This window comes from Barbus barbus, assembly GCF_936440315.1.
Source record: "Barbus barbus genome assembly, chromosome: 9".
NCBI lineage: Eukaryota > Metazoa > Chordata > Actinopteri > Cypriniformes > Cyprinidae > Barbus > Barbus barbus.
This window is the reverse complement of record NC_136737.1, coordinates 29,583,343-29,602,459: the sequence shown is the minus strand read 5'-3', so window position 1 is coordinate 29,602,459 and position 19,117 is coordinate 29,583,343. Positions and strand designations below refer to the sequence as shown.

At 37.5% G+C, this 19,117-nt stretch overlaps 1 protein-coding gene across 2 annotated transcripts in view; it reads right to left on the bottom strand.

The window, feature by feature from the left end:
• LOC306874648 (NLR family CARD domain-containing protein 3-like) overlaps positions 1–16,283 on the bottom strand; it is a 43,918-nt gene extending 27,635 nt beyond the window's left edge. The window contains exons 1-8 of one of the 2 annotated variants that reach the window (XM_079424819.1): positions 16,223–16,283; positions 15,791–15,963; positions 14,054–14,161; positions 13,875–13,935; positions 13,254–13,458; positions 11,335–13,096; positions 8,235–8,408; positions 1,808–1,981 (exon numbers count right to left, since the gene is read on the bottom strand). In XM_079424819.1, coding sequence (XP_079280945.1) covers positions 1,808–1,981; positions 8,235–8,408; positions 11,335–13,096; positions 13,254–13,458; positions 13,875–13,935; positions 14,054–14,161; positions 15,791–15,849 — 2,543 coding nt within the window. In that variant the 5' untranslated portion in view covers positions 15,850–15,963; positions 16,223–16,283. The remainder of the gene's footprint in view (positions 1–1,807; positions 1,982–8,234; positions 8,409–11,334; positions 13,097–13,253; positions 13,459–13,874; positions 13,936–14,053; positions 14,162–15,790; positions 15,964–16,222) is intronic. The other variant, XM_079424818.1, reaches the window with a different exon arrangement.
• Positions 16,284–19,117: the final 2,834 nt, after the last annotated feature.

Genomic DNA, 19,117 nt, shown 5'->3' with positions numbered 1-19,117 from the left:
ACCACTGTATATATATATATATATATACACACACATGTTGTGCTTTGAGTTGGGTATTAACAGAGCTATGAAATAATGTTTGTTATGATTTAGTGCTGTATAAATAAAACTGAATTGAATTAACATCTGCTTGAAATAAATCTCATGTAAACTTCATAAACAAGTTTTTATACAGTAAGACAATTTGTGATTGTGATTATTTTTATTGATTGTCACCAAAATGGGGCCATTCAAAACCTTTATAAAGTCCTCCTTCCTCTGTAAACGGTCTTCTAATGGCTGACACAACACATGCAGGTAAGGGCTGCTCAGAACACCACAGGCCCAGCAGACAACTTGCCTGTATGCTGCCAATATTGATTATCTTATACCAATGGCATCAAAAAGTGTGACTTACAGGTAGTTGTGACTTACCTAAATATAGGCAACTTGAAATTGAAAAAACTTAATTATTCAGATGGTTTTAATATTCAAATCTTTAATTTACTATGTATTTATACATACAAGTATTTAGCTGTAGAGTAATAAATGATCTCTGCCCTAAACACACTCATGTCTGCTGGCCTGGAGAGGTCTATGCTCCTGTCTGAAGTGCATATAGGCTATCTGTAGCACATGGGTTCAGACAGCAAGCCTCAAAGCCTGGGAGTCAGATACTGCACATCAAGTGTATTGTTTATCATTATTATAATAAATGTTTAAAACACTTGAGTATTTTTTTTTTTCAGGATTATTTTAATGAATAAAAAGATCAAAAGATTAGCACTTATCTGAAATAAGTTTAAGCTTGTATAATTCAGTATAATTATTTCAGTATAATTATTTATTTATTTTTTTGGGGGGGGGGATTATTATAGAAATTAATACTTTTATTTAGCAAGGATGATTTAAATAGATCAAAAGTGATGATAAAGACATTTATAATGTTACAAAATATTTCTATTTCAGATAAATGTGGTTCTTCTGAACTTTCTATTCATCAAAGAAACCTGAAGAAATCTACTTGACTGTTTTTAATAATAATAATAATAATAATAATAATAATACAATTTTACATAATAAAGATTCAGCTTTGAAATCCCAGGAATAAATTACATTTTAAAATATATTCAAATGGAAAGCAGTAATTTTAAATAGTAAAACTATTTTACAATATTACTGATTTTGCTGTATTTTGGATCAAATAAAATGCAGGCTTGGTGAGCAGAAGAGAATTATAAGCACATTAAAAATCTTACTGTTGTAAAACTGTTGACTGGTAATGTTAATCACAGGCTTGTTAATTATTCATGATTAATTCTCACTCCAGGCTGCTCCAGCCACTGGTTAATGAGCTGATAGAATTAAGAGAAATAAGTTTCAATAGACTAACATTTAAAGTTACGGTAGGAATCTATAGATAATATGTGGTAATGTGAAGTAATCAGCAATTGTAGGATTTATTCATGGTTTTTTTATGCCAGGTTGGAGTTATACACTGATTCTCTGTCATGGTGCATGGACCCCCTGAATTAGCCTTGACCACCCCATGAATAAAACTCTAGCTCTGCCACTGCTGCATGTCGTTCCTGACCTGTATGACCTTCTTTCTTCTGTCAAACACAATAGATCATATTCTGAATGTTGTTGGCAACCAAAGATTTGGTACCATTGTTTTCTATTGTGTGGACAAAAACATCTCAAAATATCTTCTCTTATGTTCCACAGAATAAAGTCACACTGTTTGGAAATTACTTTAAGATAATTAGTGACGACAGAGCTTTAATTTTTGGATGAACTATCGCTTTAACATTATATTAACACTTACTGTAGTTTCTTCAGGTTACAGCGTGGATCCTCCAGTAGAGCAGAGAGCAGCTTCACTCCTGAGTCTCCTGGTTTATTATAGCTCAGATCCAGTTCTGTCAGGTGTGAGGGGTTTGATCTCAGAGCTGAACTCAGAGCAGCACAGCCTTCCTCTCCAATCCTGCAGTTAATCAGCCTGCAGAGAGAAAGAGAAAAATTAAGATGAGTTAAGTTCATTCACCGTTTGTCACAGACCCATGAATGAGGTGTCAAATCGACCGGCTCATTGAGGAGAGGTTAACTCTATCTTTTCTAAGTAATCGGACCTACGATGTTCACACAGCGGACAAAAAAGCAGACAAAAAAAAATAAAAAAATCGCATAGACTTACAATGACGGAATGTTCATGAATTTGAATCTCAACTGTCACTTTCTCTCACACAAACACACACACTCTCTCTCACACACACACGCACGCACTCACACAATCACTCACTCACACAATCACACAGTACCTGGTACTTTTTTATTACCAGCTCGGCTGAGGTTCCAAGCGAGCCGTACCGTTACCAAAACATGACGTTTAAACTCTGCTGATCAATGATTTGCCGGAGAAAATAGTCACTGATTTAAATCAGCACAGCCAGCGAAGGATCAAACGCAACTTTTGAATGAGCGCACCTTTTTTAAACAACCAAAAAATGGCTGTTTCGTTGTCTGTTGAGGAAGTACAGATGTTCCTCTCGTTGATAGCCGATGAGCGGATCCAGCAAGAGCGTGATGGAGCGCCGCAGAATTAAAACGTTTTTCAGTAGAGGTGGTGCAACTATAATGACATGTGAATAATCCCGCCCACTCTAAAGTGGTACTAAACTGCAGTGGAAACACAAAACGAGCCGAACTGAGCCGTGTCGTGCCGTTCTGAACCGTGCCGAGCCGAGTCGTACCACGCAGTGGAAAAGAGTCATTAGTCAGAGGGTGCAAGGATAACCTATTGTAGGATATCAGAGACTGAATCAGACAAAGTGAAGCTGCGATCAGAACATTGAAACATGAGAAGCTGAGATTCCAGAAAGAGAGGCTCCAAGAAACAGGATGTCATAAATCTGTTCGGATTCCTGGCTCCAACTAGCTGAAGCAAGCTAACCATCCAGCCTCTTTCACGAAATAGCTTACAACCTTGAGACAAAATAACACTTATTGATAATTCCAATTCAAGAAGGAGACTGTCAAATTTGTTGCAAATAATCAAGACTGACAAAGAGATGGCCATCACGTGTTCCACGATTGAATTCACAAGCTTCCTTAGACTGACTTCTCCCCCACATAGAAGACAGTCCAAACCAACATTCCTTTGTCTAAAGAACATGCCTTCGTTCTCCATAGAACTCATAAAGACTTTCTTTTCCATATGCACATAAAATCATCCTAAAAGGACATTTTCATGCAGAACCCCATATTATGTTGTAATCAAATATTATGTATGTCTTTTTAATCATTATTGAATAGCTGAGGGATTCAGATTCATGTTTAGTATGTATGAGTTTGTAAATCCATGCTTTAAATATTTCTTCCGATCAATTCTTTGTCAAATGCATCATAGTCTTGTTATTAGAAATCATGGACAAGAGTATACTTTGCAAGGGCCTGTAAAATTCGGACCATGTGACTGATAACAAGCTGATTTTATGATGTAAGGCACACCCCTAGCTAAGATAATAGCCTATCTAATTGGTCAAGACACCAGAGGGGATGTGTCCAGAAGCCGAGTTTAAAACTCTTGTCCCTCCTTCTCTTCCTTCTCTTGCCGCCCTCTAGTCACTCTCTGGCTGCGCTCTCTCTCTCTCTCTCTCTCTCTCTCCTCTTCTCTTCTGACCCACGTGCCATAATGAGAAGGAAAATAACTTAGTCTCGTTACATCCTTTTATTTTTATTCTTTTACTTTACTTTCTTTTCTTTCCGTGGAGTTTCGTGTTCTAATGTAAGTTTGCTACAAAGTCCAGCTCCGACTGCACTCGCTTCAAACTTCAAACCAGACCAACTCCGCATCCTCAGCCAACGCCCAAGACCATACTTCAAAGACTACTGAACTCTCAACCCATCAGACACTTCGGGGAACTCCCTGTCTGCAACGACGACACAAAGGAAACCCCGTAACAGGCAAAGCACGCAAGTAACGCCTCCAAGTTCTGAATTGGTGATTTTAATATAAATCTTGGCCTCATTGAGAAACTCAAAGCGAGGGTTAAATAAGTGATTGAAGGTTGTTCAGGTCTATGCAATTGAACATATTGCTGTAAACTTGGGATATCACATTTCCATTCTCTTAAACTCATCCTTTCCTCACTTTCTCTCTTTCTGCAACGTGTGAATGTGTGAATGTTTGTGTTCATGTGTTAGATTAGTTTATGTCTTAGGTTTATATAAATAAAATCTGATTTATATTGAAAAGAGAAGTATCTTGTGTTTCCTGCTCACAAGTTAATGTCTTAATCTGCCGATTTTGTTACTGTGCTGTTTAATAGTGTTTTCACTATATTTTGGATTTTAATATCCAGTACAGAGTTTGTTATACGGCTCGTTCAGTGAATCGCCGTAACACTGATTCTGTTCAAATCCCTATAAAATCACAAATGATTCCCTTTGAGCTAAATTAAAACAGGAAAGTGGGTTCAAGCGCCAGCAGAAGGCAGTGTAATGAAGTGGTCTTTAAGAGAAGCAGTCTATCAGCGGAAGTTTAAAATCAGCTCGTAAGTGTATTTACTTGTCTCAGTGTTTAGCGCATTTGCCGTTGCTAGGAAACGCTTATTTTGTTTACTAGGATGAGAGTTGCTGAAATCGCGTTTGGTCTCGTACTGTATCGTGTATCTTGTCAGTGTGTGCACTTGCTTGGCCATTTGTAGTTGATAAACAGGAAAGTGGGTTCAAGCGCCAGCAGAAGGCAGTGTAATGAAGTGGTCTTTAAGAGAAGCAGTCTATCAGCGGAAGTTTAAAATCAGCTCGTAAGTGTATTTACTTGTCTCAGTGTTTAGCGCATTTGCCGTTGCTAGGAAACGCTTATTTTGTTTACTAGGATGAGAGTTGCTGAAATCGCGTTTGGTCTCGTACTGTATCGTGTATCTTGTCAGTGTGTGCACTTGCTTGGCCATTTGTAGTTGATAAACAGGAAAGTGGGTTCAAGCGCCAGCAGAAGGCAGTGTAATGAAGTGGTCTTTAAGAGAAGCAGTCTATCAGCGGAAGTTTAAAATCAGCTCGTAAGTGTATTTACTTGTCTCAGTGTTTAGCGCATTTGCCGTTGCTAGGAAACGCTTATTTTGTTTACTAGGATGAGAGTTGCTGAAATCGCGTTTGGTCTCGTACTGTATCGTGTATCTTGTCAGTGTGTGCACTTGCTTGGCCATTTGTAGTTGATAAACAGGAAAGTGGGTCCAGCTGAATTGAAATGATCATTTGTTGGATTGGTATAATAAAGGTTATTATACCGCGGCAGCGGTCGCGGCAGTCGTCGTGTGAAGCCCTCCTAGTGTGAAGACCAAAGAGTGTAAAGACCATCGACTCTACCGTGCGACTCCACCGGGCAGGGACACCGGCAAGGGATAGTAGTAGCTTTTTATTAAATTTTTTCATTGATATGTTTATTATTGAAATGTTGTTGTTATATGCATGTGTTAATTTTATTTAATTTCTTTATTTTCTTAAATATGTGGGTAGATAGTATTTATAGAGTTGTAACTTTTTAGTTTTAGTTACTTTTTCTTATTTGTAAGTCGCTTTGGACAAAAGCGTCTGCTAAATGACAAAAGTAAAGTAAGTAAGTAAAAGTAAATTAAACTATTGCTTTAAATTACATATTAATATTATAAATGTATTACCCTTACACTATTCTTTAAGTGACTGTCTACTGTTAATCTAGTTCTTGAGAATAAAACTCCCACACAATGATGTGCAAGTAACAATAATATTTGCAAAAACATATCGATTTGTTGAATAATTAAGTAAATATACTTCCTTAATTTCCCTCTGTAAAGAAACCTCATTGCTGGCTACTCTCTGCTGTCTCAGACTACGACATCTTAGCCCTTTATCGGCCTCCGTAGCTTCTCTAAAGGGAGCGGTGAGCGAGGGACTGAGCCGTTTCTTGCAATTCACAACCTCAACCGCTACATGCTGCTAAAATCTACACACTGCACCTTTAAGTCGGCCGCCTACTGCTTGCTCAGAACAGAAAGAGTAGTTCTGGTCACTTCAGTAAAACTTGCTAATCAGTGATAGACAGAAATCAAAAGGTCTCTGATGACGTGCAACTCCCATTTATTTTCCAAAAAATACGTTTTTTTTTTTTTTTCATTAATTAAAAGATAAATTAAATGAATGTTTTATGCCTTTAAAATGTAAATACACAGCACAGAGTTTCTGAGGAAAAGAGGTTAGAATAAATGAAACTTGTTTTTATACTTTCAAATAATTAGACATGCTAAAACAGAATTTGGTAACAATAAAACATGAGGTTGGAAAAAATAAAACATTTAATTGGGCCCATAAACATTCACCGTGCTCTACATGCAGTTTTCTGACAATCCTGGAATTTCAGTCAAATACATGCTTATTTCACTGCTTATAAAACATAAAATATGCTTCGAATGATCGTTCATATCTAGCCTATAAATACAGTACTTAAGCGACCAGACAAAGGGATGTAGTTGTTGTGAGAACAGACAGCAGCAATGGTTGTCCCCTCCACCATGTTTAAAGTTTATGACCCGCCCAACTCAGAAACTCTGGTATCAAAATTATTTCCGAATTTCCCAGTAGTAAATATGACTTGAAAGGCTGTTCACATCCAATTTCCGATTAGGAAACTCGCATTCCTGATTACTCTGATAGCATGTGAAGGAACAATAAGTGTATATACCAGGGGTGCCCACACTTTTTTGAGTGGGGATCTACTTTTCAAATGAGAAACTTACCGAGATCTACCAAGTGGAAAATAAATAAATAATACAATGCATATAAAATAAATAGGCCTAAATAAAAAAGCTTTTTGGGATGCATCTTTATATTGCATTAAGTTAAATTTTTATTTAAAAAAATAATAAAATGTTCAATTCTTAGTACCCCCATAAAACCGTGCCTGCATTTACCTAAAGCAGTGGTTCTCAACCTTTTTTTACTCCAACTTTTCTATTCACTAAAACCTTTGTATTTTCATGTAATTTTTTTAAACAAAGCAAATTCAAGATAGATTTAAGCATTCCATGTTCTTTTTTTGCAAGCATACTTCGCAAAAATGTCTCTAAAATTGTATAGAATATCTACAAAGTATGTAAAAGTATGTATATCTGAACTCAGCGATCTGAAGGCAGCTCGACAGCATCAGTGAATATTTCCTCTGTCAGAACAAGCTGTTTGGAGCGTCTGATGCCCGTATGTACATGAACACCACTGATCCTCACAAACTTCTCCAAAACACGCGAGCATCCGTTATAAAACTCTGTGTATTCAACTAGGTGAATATCCTGAGCTGTGTTCAAGCAGAAATATGATATTATAGTGATCAGTGCACCGAGAGCACAAATACACACGGTTCGTTTGTGCATCAAATAACAGACACAACACACACCTAATGCACCATCCTGTATGTGACTGTAATCATCTTTACCTTGATGACAATCATCATCCATCAAAACTTTAGGCTACTAGTGTGACCCTGGCTTCTTTTATCCAGCCGAGAGCTGTATTGTGTATCATATGCTCATACAGAGGTTTTGAGCCGCCGTTCAGTCTGTATTTCACACAGCGCGATGAGAAACGGTCTGATGCTCCGAAACACAGAATATCACAGAATACCTAGAGAGGTGGTGCTTTTATTTATATATATTTTTACATTATTTAACATATTAGTCATAACATTAGTGAATATATTATATTTTAGTTTTAAGTTATCTTGCTCCCCCCGGCTGAGAACCTCTGACCTAAAGCGTGATCTACCAGCATTGCCTTCACGATCGACCTGTTGGGCACCCCTGGTTTATACAAACATACATTAGTCTTTAGCACATTCAGTATAATCATTGTGTTTGATCATTTACATTTTGATTCTTAAAGGAATCGCTCACCCCAAAATATAAAGTGTCATAATTTACTTCCCTGCATGTCGTTCCTGACCTGTATGGCCTTCTTTCTTCTGTGAAACACAATAGATCATATTTTGAATGTTGTTGGCAACCAAAGTTTTTGGTATCAATGCTTTCCATTGTGTGGACAAAAAACATCTCAAAATATCTTTTATGTTTCACAGAAGAAAGTCACACTGTATTCAAATGACTTTAAGATAATTAAAGTGACGACAGAGTTTTAATTTTTGGGTGAACTATCGCTTTAACATGAAATGTTTTTGTTTGGCAGTATTTTCACACAGTTTTTGTGTTTAATAATATAATAACACTCACTGTAGTTTCTTCAGTTTACAGTGTGGATCCTCCAGTAGAGCAGAGAGCAGCTTCACTCCTGAGTCTCCTGGATTATTATGGCTCAGATTCAGTTCAGTCAGGTGTGAGGGGTTTGATCTCAGAGCTGAAATCAGAGCAGACCAGCCTTTCTCTGTAATATCACAGCAGGAAACACTGAAGAGAAAATACAGAAAAAAATAAAGATGAGTTAAGTTCATTCACCATGTGTCACAGACCCATGAATGAGGTGTCAAATCGACCGGATCATTGAGGAGAGGAGTGCTGTATCTTTTCTAAGTGATCGGACCTACGATGTTCACACAGCAGACGAAAAAACAGACATAAAAATCCCATAGACTTGCAATGACGGAATGTTCATGAATTTGAATCTCAACTGTCACTTTCACGCACACACACACACACACACACACACAAACACACGTACACACACACACGTTGGTTTTTGTGGTTTATGGGGACTCTCCATAGGCATAATGGTTTTTATACTGAACAAACTGTGTGTGCTATTGCCCTACACCAACCCTACACCTAAACTTAGCCCTCACAGGAGACTTTGTGCATTTTTAGATTTTCAAAAAAAAAAACACCATTTAGTATGTTTTTTAAGCCTTTTGAATTACGGGGACATAGGCAGTGTCCTCATAAACCACCTTCATATTGTAATACCTCTGTCATACCCATGTCATTATACAAATTTGTGTCCTCATAAACCACATAAACATGCACACACACCACACACACACCATGTTTGATGGGGACCAACTTTATAATCATAATAAACATGCATTCCCATGATTTGTGGGGACTTTGCAACAATAATAAATATTACTAATGACAAATAAAAGGCATTTATATGAAGTAAATCTACAGACTGCATTTGTTCATTTGCTCTTAAAATGGGTTTAATCTACAACCAAGTAGAATTAAAATGTTTATTAGTAGTACAAAAGTTAACATTTTGAAATTTAACTTAGATTAGTTTATGTGGAGATGTAGTGAGGTCAGGAAACGGTGCTAGTGATGCAAAGCTTCACTCTCGCATAAAACACCTAGGACCAGTTTCACAGACAGAGATTAGCTTAAACAAGGGCTAGGCTTTAGTTAAATTAGGGTATTTAAACAGTTTCTATTAAAATGCCTTAGTAAAAACTAAAACATTACTGGTGTGCATCCTGAGACAAAACAATGGCTGACATATTTTAAGATGCTTCAGTGCTTCAGTTACTTTCAGTTAGGACAACTCAAACATGCTTTTTAGTCTGGGACCAGCCTTAAGCATGTAATCCATCTCCTCAACATGTACAATTTTGGTTGATTGACTGATTGATGGTTCCTACATTTGATTGTAATTATCAGCGTGACTGAAGTGGACTGATGTTGCAGTGAACAAGTTCTTCATTCACATACAAAGGATCATATTGGGAGCAGTGAATAATTGCCTGGATATATTCCAACCCATATCATACCCACAAGTCCAACATTTAAACCTTTCCACTTCAAACTATTCTTTCTATAATTGTAATAAAACATATATATAAATAGTGTTCAGCCCCGACCCACCACCCAGTATCAGGTACTACTCATTCACCGGATACTTATCCATACAATAAACCTGCTACTAATTGAACTTACTAAATCCGGCTCTAAACCCGGAAGCGCATAAACTTACTTGCCGGCAACCCGCCAAAATAAAAGCTCGCTGATTTCACTTTTGAAAATGATGAAAATTCAAATTCAAATGATAATAATAATATATGCCAAAATATTAGCATTTTATTTTCAAGTTTACTATAAAATAATTGTATTTTTAAGTAATACTCCCATTTTATTTTAAAATTAAATAGTATTTACAACAACACTTGATTATTTAGTTTATTGTATTTTTTAAAAATCTAAATAAAGTGCAATATTATTATCACTACTATTAATTTATTTTTTTATCATTATATTTTATGGGTCACACTACATGCCGTGGCCTGTGTGAGGACCAAACCAAATCTCCAGGTTCTCATATGAACCAGGCTGAAAAACTTATGAGCTCCTCTGTTTATATGCTTTCCCTGATGGGGACCTGACTTTTAGTCCCTACAACGCAAGAGGTCCCCATGACGTGACTGTGTAAACAGACTCATGTCCCCACAACGAGATGAATACCAGAACACACACACACACACACAGACACACAGACACACACACACGGGGTGTGCAAGACTTTAAAAATTTTGGTATCGATCCGATACAGAGTAAATACAGGGCCAGTATCGATACCGATACCGATACCGATACTTGTCATTTAAGAAAACATAAATTTAAATGACCAACAACAATTAAAAAATTAACAACTGTTGATATGACTAATATTATATTCAACTTAAAGCTACGTGGATTTTATTTGCCTTTCTTTGCAGACAAAAGAGCACAGAACATGAAAGCAATAAATAGTTCCATGTAAGTATAAAAATAAATAAATAAATAAACAAACAAATAAATATATATATATAGGCCTACTAAACAACATGTTAAGCATTTTACTCCCATAGAAAACCATTATAATGAAAATTTCAAGTGTCTTAATGCATTAAGAAATAATTTTAAAAAGCTAAACTCAGTACACACTTTACAGTGATACTGTATAAAAAGGACAGATTCGTTATACAGGTATAATATGCACTATGTGAAGGATTTCCTTCCTCCCCTTTTCATTTCTTTTGTAGCTCGGAGTTCTGTTTCATCTCTCACTGGAGCCAAAAGTATCCGCTTGCCAAGCACACACACACACACACACACACACACACACACACTCTCTCACACAAACTTTTTTTAATTCTAATCCAGTATTTGTAATATCAGAGAGTAACAACCCTGTTCCTGGAGGCAGCTCATCTTTGCACAGTTTGGATGAATCTCTCTTATCAAACACACTTGATTCAACACTTCAGGTCATTAGTAGAGCGCTCTGTGATGTTAGCTGAGTGTGTCAAATAAGAAAGACCTCAAAATATACAGAAACAGTGTAGAGAAACACAGGCCTACTGTTCACAATAAAGTCAATAAAACAAAGACACTGTAAAATACTCACTCAATCTTTCTAGATGCTTTGATCACTGGCAGCAGCCTCAGGAGACCTTCTTCTGATCGATCATATTTACTCAGATTAAACTCATCCAGCTCTTCTTCTGAGTTCAGCAGCACAAACACCAGAGCCGACCACTGAGCAGCAGACAGAGAGACTCCAGAGAGACGACAGTCATCTGTTCTGCTCAGGTATGTTTGGACCTCCTGCTCCAGTGAACGATCATTCAGTTCATTCAGACAGTGGAACAGATTGATGGATTTCTCTGGAGAGGGATTCTCCCTGATCTTCTGTTTGATGTATTCAGCTGTTTCCTGATTGATCTGAGAGCTGCTTACTGTCTTTCTCAGGAGGCCTTGTAAGAGAGTCTGATTAGACTCTAGTGAGAGACCTAGAAGGAACCGGAGGAAAAGGTCCCAGTGTCCGTTCTCACTCTGTAAGGCCTTGTCCACTTCTCTCTTCAGTAAACTGGTCATTGTTGATCTGAACTCATTCCTCAGTCCTGTGTTTTGTTCAGAAAAGGACATCAGCTTGAATAAAGCAGCAAGAAACTCCTGAATACTCAGATGAACAAAGCTGTACACCTTCCCCAGCTGCAGTCCAGACTCCTCTCTGAAGATCTGGGTACAAACTCCTGAGTACACGGACACTTCTCTGACATCAATGCCGCTCTCTTTCAGGTCCTCCTCATAGAAGATCAGGTTCCCTTTTTCCAGCTGTTCAAAAGCCAGTTTTCCTAGAGACAGAATAGTCTTTCTAGCCTGATCAGGATCAAGTTCATATTTCCCATCATACTTCTGTGTCTTCAGTTTGGTCTGAAAGATCAGGAAGTGTGTGAACATTTGTGTGAGAGTCTTGGGAATCTCTGCTCTCTCTGCTTTACCCATCATCCTCTCCAGAACAGCGGCTGAAATCCAGCAGAAGACTGGGATGTGACACATGATGAACAGACTTCTTGATGATCGGATGTGTGTGACGATCCTATCAGCCAGACTCGGATCATTTATTCTCTTCCTGAAATATTCCTCCTTTTGAGGGTCGTTGAATCCTCGTACCTCTGTGACCTGGTGGACACACTCAGGAGGGATCTGATTGGCTGCTGCTGGTCGAGAGGTGATCCAGAGGAGAGCAGAAGGAAGTAGATTGCCCTTGATGAGGTTGGTCAGCAGCACATCCACTGAGGCTGATTCTGTCACATCAGACAAGCTCCGATTGTTTTGGAAATCTAGACGCAGTCGACACTCATCCAGACCATCAAATATGAACATGACTTTGTAGTCTTCATAATCTGCTGACTTAAATTCTTTGGTTTCTGTGTGAAGCTGGTTTAGAAGATCCACAAGACTGAGATTCTTCTGTATCAGATTCAGCTCCCTGAAAGGAAGTGGAAATATGAAATGAACATCCTGATTGGCTTTTCCTTCAGCCCAGTCCAGAATGAACTTCTGCACAGAGACTGTTTTTCCAATTCCAGCGACTCCTTTAGTCAGCACAGTTCTGATGGGTTTGTCTTGTCCAGGTGAGGGTTTAAATATGTCATTGCAGTTGATTGGTGTCTCCTGTGTCTCTGGTCTCCTGGACACTGTCTCAATCTGTCTCACCTCATGTTCATTATTGACCTCTCCACTGCCTCCCTCTGTGATGTAGAGCTCTGTGTAGATCTCATTCAGACGTGTTGAGTCTCCATGATTGGACAGTCCTTCATTGATTCTCTGATATTTATCCTGTAGTCTGGATCTGAGTTTTTGTTGATACACAGGCATCAGTTCTGAGCAAAGGAAATAATTCTTGTTATTGGCAGAGCAATATTTTAGAAATGTATTTTTAGGTTTGATATGTTAGATATTAGATTGTGTCATGAGATTCAGAGACAGAAGGTTCATAATAAAAACACAGGCTATAATCAGCTGATCCAGAGCTCTTACTGGTCTGTAGTGTGTTAGCGAGGTCTGTCTGGTTCATCTTCCTCAGGATGAACAGTGTGATCTTCAGAAGCCCCTCTCTGACTCTGATATGACCCTCGTCAGCATAATGGTCTCTTTCAGAGCATTCTGGGTAATCTGGACTCAGAAGTCTCTTAAAACTTTTCAGCTCACTCTTCATCACAGAGATGATTTTCTGCTCAAGCTCCTGAAATAGAGAATATTATTTTGTTTAGTCAAAGGCATGAATACTAAACATCACTGAATTATTTCACACCAGCTAATAACTTCCACTGTTTGCTCAGACATCAGCGTCTACAGATACTGACGTTAAAAGAGGGAGTTTGACTGGATTGGCTGTTTGCTAGATTGATGTTCATCTTTGTGCAGCAGTCAGGTTACATATGGATTCAGCTTCTCTACTTTAGTGATCATTGATCTGCTTTATAGTGGCCTACAAATTATCTTACATTGGTAGGAAAGTAAATGTGACTATTACAGAGAGGATTTCACAGATTTCCCCATTTCTTAATACTTTTACCCAGAGAGTTATTGTGTTGGGATGGACACACACACTCCACACACACACACACACACACACACACACACACACACAAAACCAACCTTGAAAATGGAGTCTAAGTTCTTCTTTGCTGAATGTAATTCTGGTCCTTCATGTTTTTGACTGTAGTTAAAAACATGTAAATATATGCATGTAAACTTGTATGGAAGTATTTAATACAGATCAGTAAATGAATGAATATCTTATATATATATTTCTGATACTGTAAACTAAACAGCACCTCAGATCAGCAGATGATTCTCCCGAGCTGAAATTAGTTGGAGGATCCATTGACCGGTCACTCTTGATGGACACACAGCTGGGTTCAGGAGAGTCATTCTCACACAGACTGAAACACAACAGCAATACAAACTGTTTCTGAAAATCTCACACTGCTCTGACAGAAACACCTTTACTGTTTCAAACTCCCTTTAATGTTCATCTTTCACTGAAAATTGGCGATGGGGAGGTTGTTGAATTTTTAAATATGCATTTCATATTTCCTACATGATTAATTTATGTTCCTCATCTAAACATATTTGAATCATGTACCATGTATTTATTCTGTAAGGATGTTCAATCATATAGAATTAGTCATGTTGAAGCTAAATAAAGTAGTTATGAGTTCTTCAGAAACCCCGCTCCTTTGTGAAGGAAACTGATTCGCACCCATCACCATTTAGTCTCTCGCTGTGGATGGATCTGAGCTCTACACGGAGTTAGGGAACATAAACGAGATCAATTATGTTGAAAGAACATAGAAATATCTGCAACCGATGTACATATTTTTTTTCATGGAGGACTGTGTTGTGTCTTGAGAGTTAAAAGATTAAAGTATTATTTTCTATCAATAAAAGGATCTGGCCCATGTGCCCTCTTCATTCATGCATTATAGAATAAAATAGAGCAATACAGAGACACTGGTGCAGGGACGGATGATGACGCAGAGCTGCCCTGGACTGATTATAGGCCCTCCTCACTTCAAATTGCAGTCATTTTTCTTACCTTCAAATAGCAATGGACTTCAGTATTGTAATACATTATAAACCAGTATGCAATAATAACGTATTGAGTGTAAATTATCATTTTAATTCAGGTTATTAAATGGATGCCACCTTATTGATACAATAAAGCCCTCCCTACACCTACCCTAACCCTACCTACCCGTTACTGTATTTTCAACTTTTTGATTATTTCTTTCATTTTTATTAAAAATAAATGCCTTTACGATGTGATATGAGATTTGAAAAGGGAGAAATAAAGTCTAGTCGATTGCGTCAAAAATCCTCCCATAAGTGATTTAGCATCTGCGCCACTGGAGCTGCTGGTCCATAGCAAAAGACGGGTTCAACCCCATAGCAGCTTTTTATAATCTTCACAGTACCAATCACACGATGCTGGTGGAATTAGTGTAAATAGACTCTCCGTTTACATTATCAAAGAACATTATCATTGACTTTAGTCTAATTCAAGCACTCTCAAAAACTCCCATTAATCACTGAAGTTGCTTACATTGTGAAATGAATATCTTGCTCACATCTTACGCACATCTGCACTTTGTTGTTTCTGATGAGAGAAATGGTCAGAGAGCAGAATTCATTCAGGGAGCGCTCACACTGAATAAAACACTCATCTGAATGCCTCTTATTGGTCATTGTACTCATGAGCTCAACAGAATCATGTGTGATTGGTTATAATGCGCAGTGCTGGAGCTAAAAACACAGCAGTCTCTGGCTCCGTGCCAGACAGTGAAGTTGAGCAAACACAGATTTGAATTTAGCACCGAACATCTAATCACACCGGTGTGATCGTTTATCAGAGACTAAAATATATTAATCAGCTATTTGTGTCTTTTGGAAGCTGCATTCAAAATCCACTTGACTCAAAGATCTGAGGGGCACGGTTGAAATCGTGTTATTGTAGCATGCATTTATTGTTTCTGAACATTAAAAATGTGAAACATATTCAGTTTTCTCACCTCTTGACTGTCTTTATCTGTGTGTGATGTTCTTCAGAGAGATTCATTCTGGAGGCCATGGTTTCATCTAAAAGCAGATACAGATGTTGATACACAGAGTGAGTTATGAATCATCTCAGCAGTTAATTTTCTCAAATCCAGCTCTGTCTCATCAGTCAGTCCTCAGTAATGACCTGCACACATGAAAAACTATTTCATCCTGATATTATTTACACAGAATCACATTATTCACAAACTGCAGAACAAGTTCAGACGAGCACTGTGTTAAAATGAAAGTAAAGCTGGAATCAGACGATTTACAGACTCTGTGTTTTATCTCCTAATGTCATTTTAACTACTTTCAGAATATCTGATCCTGCTGCTGTACTTCACTTTAAATCAGTCTGGATTGAGTTTGGCTATCAAAGATAATTGTGAACTCGTGATACTCACTGTGTTTTTCTCTCTTCATGTAGTTTACTTCCTCATATAACAAAACAGATCCTGCTGGAATAGTTTCACTTTCTCTGTCACCTGACAAGGAGGAGTTTGAGTCTCTTAATAATGATTTGTATTCTTTATTATTTAAAGTTATAACCCCTGAATGTATTTTCCTCACAGGAGTGTTGTTGAACTGAATATATAAAGGCAGCTCTCTGTAAAATATCAAACTAATGTCTCTCTGTCAGCTTCCTCATCTCTTGCTCCTCTTCAGGATACGAGAGGAATATTTTAACAGTGTCAAGAATCTCATTATTTTCTTTAGTAATGTGAGAAGCAGAGAAAGCAATGATCATCCAGCTGTAAGTTAAAAACTTAACTATTTCAAACAGTTATATAAATCAAACCTATAAAATTGGAAATTTGTCAAAGGATGAATGGAAGTAAGCTAATTAATTCAATCTAAAAGTCTGCACTGTACAGTTAATTGGATAAATCACTTACACAGAGCGTGAAAGTCAACACAGGTTTTGATCTTTAAACACATATTGTTCTGTGATTTCAGAAGTGTCCGAAAAAACCCTCTAGACACAGAAGTTCCTGATTTAAACATTTCTGAAGGGAGCTGATAAAAGCGTCTCTACTGCTGTTTTCACTCATTTCAGGTAAGTTTAGTCTCTAAAATTACACAAATAGTACATACAAGTGTTCCTGACACTTTCTTTCATCTGAGAAAGCTTATTAAATAACTTTATATGCATCTTTCACAATATATTTTCAGAATGCATTTATAATTTTCTTTTTTGCAAAATGTATATGTGTGTGTGTGTGTGTGTGTGTGTGAGAGAGTGTGTGTGTGTGTGTGTGTGTGTGAGAGAGAGTGTGTGTGTGTGTGTGTGTGTGTGTGTGTGTGTGTGTGTGTGTGTGAGAGAGTGTGTGTGTGAGAGAGAGTGTGTGTGTGTGTGTGTGTGTGTGTGTGTGTGTGAGAGAGTGTGTGTGTGTGTGTGTGTGTGTGTGTGAGAGAGCGTGTGTGTGTGTTTGCTCGTTAGTTATTTTAATGTCCAAACATAAGTAACACCGTAAGAGCATTACTAAATAAGTAAACGTAAAAATGTACATCTTATTTATTTTTATATTGTATATTCTGTAAATTATTATTTTTCTTTTCTGCATTTCACCTCTGCTATAGTTTATATATACTGTAATAAACCTGGCGTTGTATAATAAATATTGTTGGCTCTGTGACAGATTGTTTCTGTTCCTAGATTCTTCCAGGCTGACGGCTGTGCTCTAGAGTTGAGCGTATCTCCTGTCGAACAACATCTCTAGACATTATGAGACATACACTCTAAAAAATCCTGGGTTATTTTTTCTACCCAAATGCTGGGTTAAGCCATTTGGGTATTTTTTGGGGGTTATTTTCTCAGTCCTGGGTAGTTTTGGGGTAGTTCTTTGTAACCCAACCGCTGGGTTATTTTCTGGGTCATTTTTACTGAGAGTTGAATCAATACACCCCCTCCCCCACCCAGACGCATCAACCCAGCTTCTTGGGTCAAATCAACTCAGCAGGCTCAGCGCAGCGCGGGCTGACTGAATTCGAGGTGGAGGTGGATGCCACACACACACTGTAATATTTGGAGAAATAAGGTTCGTATCAATATATTTATACATATAACATGCATTTTTTAACCTATTTATACACATAACATAATACTGAGGGCTATAACAAGACAAATGTGCGATAACAGTCAAGTTTACATGGCATTAAATGCGCCGTCAGCTTCGTTCGTTTTGCTTTGCTGGTTTATAATGCCCGCTGGTCTGATAGTAAATACATTTTCAACTTTTTTATTTTTTTTAATGTTTTAAACGTCCCCTTTGGTCAAATCCTTACGTTTCTTCTTAACTAAGGTCATATGAAGTAATTTACTTCAAAGTCCATTAAGTCAATTAAGTTGAAGGTGTTTAAATGCAACGAGATGTAATGTAAACTTGCATTCCTTGCCTTTTCAGATTATTAAAATGAGATTTCTGTCCATTACAGCTAAATCTTTGGTAATACATTTCTGAAAACCACCTTTTGTACACGTACGTTACAGTCAAACCTGCCCATCCTCCATCGTACTGCAGTGCTGCTGAGTCAAAACAACCCAATTCTTGGGTCATCTGTCGCGGGCTTTTTGGATCGTCAGCAGGAGGACTTCTAGACGGCACTTTTTCAAACACTGTCTTCAGCGTTTTTTTCTGGTGAAATTAAGGTTTGTATTTGTCTTCGTATTATTTAATCGTTTCCGACTGGTAAAATGTGCCGTTCTGTATCTAAAATATCACTTATATGATGGATCATAATCACCTAAAGCCGAGGTAGCTTAGCCCATCTGCATTTTTTTGTGGCCCGCGTCATGCTGAAAGCTTAATGTATTTTTATTACAATTTGCCCTCAAAATATTAGGCAGTTTGATTTTTTTTAATTAAATGTATAAAATCACAGTAGTAAAAGCTGCTCGATCTCTGCAAGCGCTGTATGTGCAATTAAAAAGCGGCACGCCCCAAAGTGTTGTCCAACAAAAGAGGACAATTAATTACATGATTTTAGTAAACCGCATCAGTCGAGTGTTTGAAATAACTTCCTTTTGTGAGCCTATGTGTGGTTTTGGTCACAGAATGAGGCAGATAATATATTTTATACAATAATGTCAATTAATTATGATTATACTTTATTATTATGAAGATACCAGACATGGCTTGAAGAACACAGATAAACCAAATTGTCGCGTCGTATATTTACTGTCGTATACTGTCTGTTGGATATTTAAATAAATAGCCAAAATCGAGAACAGATTCAATCACCCACGCAATCGTGTTCATAAATTACAGGATTCAACGTCTATTAAAGCCCTAATCACA